Here is a 1432-nt window from a genome sequence, read left to right on the forward strand (position 1 = left end):
TGTCTGTCTGTCTGTCTGTCTGTCTGTCTAGCTATCTATCTGTCTGCCTGTCTGTCTGTATCTGTCTGTCTGTATCTGTCTATATCTATCTGTCTGTCTGTCTGTATCTGTCTGTCTGTCTGTCTGTATCTATCTGTCTGTCTGTCTGTCTGTCTGTCTGTCAGATACAGACAGACAGACAGACAGACAGACAGACAGACAGACAGACAGACAGAGACAGACAGACAGACAGACAGATAGATAGATAGATAGATAGATAGATAGATAGATAGATAGATAGATAGATAGATAGACAGACAGACAGACAGACAGACAGACAGACAGACAGACAGACAGACAGACAGATAGATAGATAAGAACATTCTAAAAGACTGGATAACCATCCTATCTCTTGTGCTTCAGTCTGAGGGTGAGAGTACTTTTTTGTGGGCTCCAGACGTGCCCTGTGTATGGCCTGGACGAAAGCAGCTGTACAAAAACATTTTGTCATTACATTTGATATAGTACAATATATTACATTATACAACCATTAAACCCATTCACCCAAACAGTAAATACAGTTAATGGTAATAACAATCACTTTACCACCACAGAAGAACGAATTAAAAATGAAAACATTTAACATATGGATTTAACATATACAGACAGACATAATCTTAGTTAATGTTAATTTACTAAAACGTTATTTAAAGAAATCAAAGTTGTATCTATTAATATTATTTAATGGGCCTGAACTAACAATGTTAATTGCTAGTTAATGCATTAACTCACACTGACTTATAGGACCTTATTGTAAAGTGTTACCTATTTATTTATAAATCCATACATGTAAAAACAAACGATACATTTAAAAAGCTTATTTTGATGAATCTGCAAAATTGCACAGCTTTTGCTGCTAAATCTAACCAAAAAAAAACTTTTTGTTGTTTTGTAATTTTTGTATTTTATATGTGCACACCCCATAGTGGATTCATTCCCAATTTACATATTATAGTATCCCAGATTACTACGCATATACTTGGCCACCACCAGTGCAGTAAAAAATAAAAAATAAAAAAAAATTCTTCCATAATCATCCTAATCATCTCTTTTGTGCAACATTTCAGATTGTCTCAGATCGCAGTGACAGAAGATTACATTTTCCGTGGCACAACTCTGAAATCACTAAATACATGGACGCTGCATGGCGGTTGAAGGAGCAGACACAAAATTTGGAATGACAGTTTGAGCTATATTTTCCTGATGCCATATACACCACATACACTAATGCAAATAAATAAGTTAGCACCTGTGAGAATTGCAAAGTGGGCATTCTTTGTTATAACAAATAAACACAATAAATGCGTAAGTACAAATACATTCAGAGAACACTCACTAATACAGAGAAGGTAAGGTTGGGTTTGCACAGAGGCTGCAGGTCTCAAAATCCCAT

General features: G+C 35.3%; 1 protein-coding gene across 1 annotated transcript in view; it reads left to right on the plus strand.

Moving 5' to 3' along the window:
- The window catches only part of LOC107594629 (protein FAM183A-like), a 2656-nt gene extending 1436 nt beyond the window's left edge, over nt 1–1220 (plus strand). Inside the window, exon 3 of the mRNA XM_016284749.1 lies at nt 1107–1220. Coding sequence (XP_016140235.1) covers nt 1107–1220 — 114 coding nt within the window. The remainder of the gene's footprint in view (nt 1–1106) is intronic.
- The last annotated feature ends 212 nt before the right edge of the window (nt 1221–1432 follow it).

This window comes from Sinocyclocheilus grahami, unplaced genomic scaffold (assembly GCF_001515645.1).
Source record: "Sinocyclocheilus grahami isolate Dianchi unplaced genomic scaffold, SAMN03320097.WGS_v1.1 scaffold187.1, whole genome shotgun sequence".
Taxonomy (NCBI): domain Eukaryota; kingdom Metazoa; phylum Chordata; class Actinopteri; order Cypriniformes; family Cyprinidae; genus Sinocyclocheilus; species Sinocyclocheilus grahami.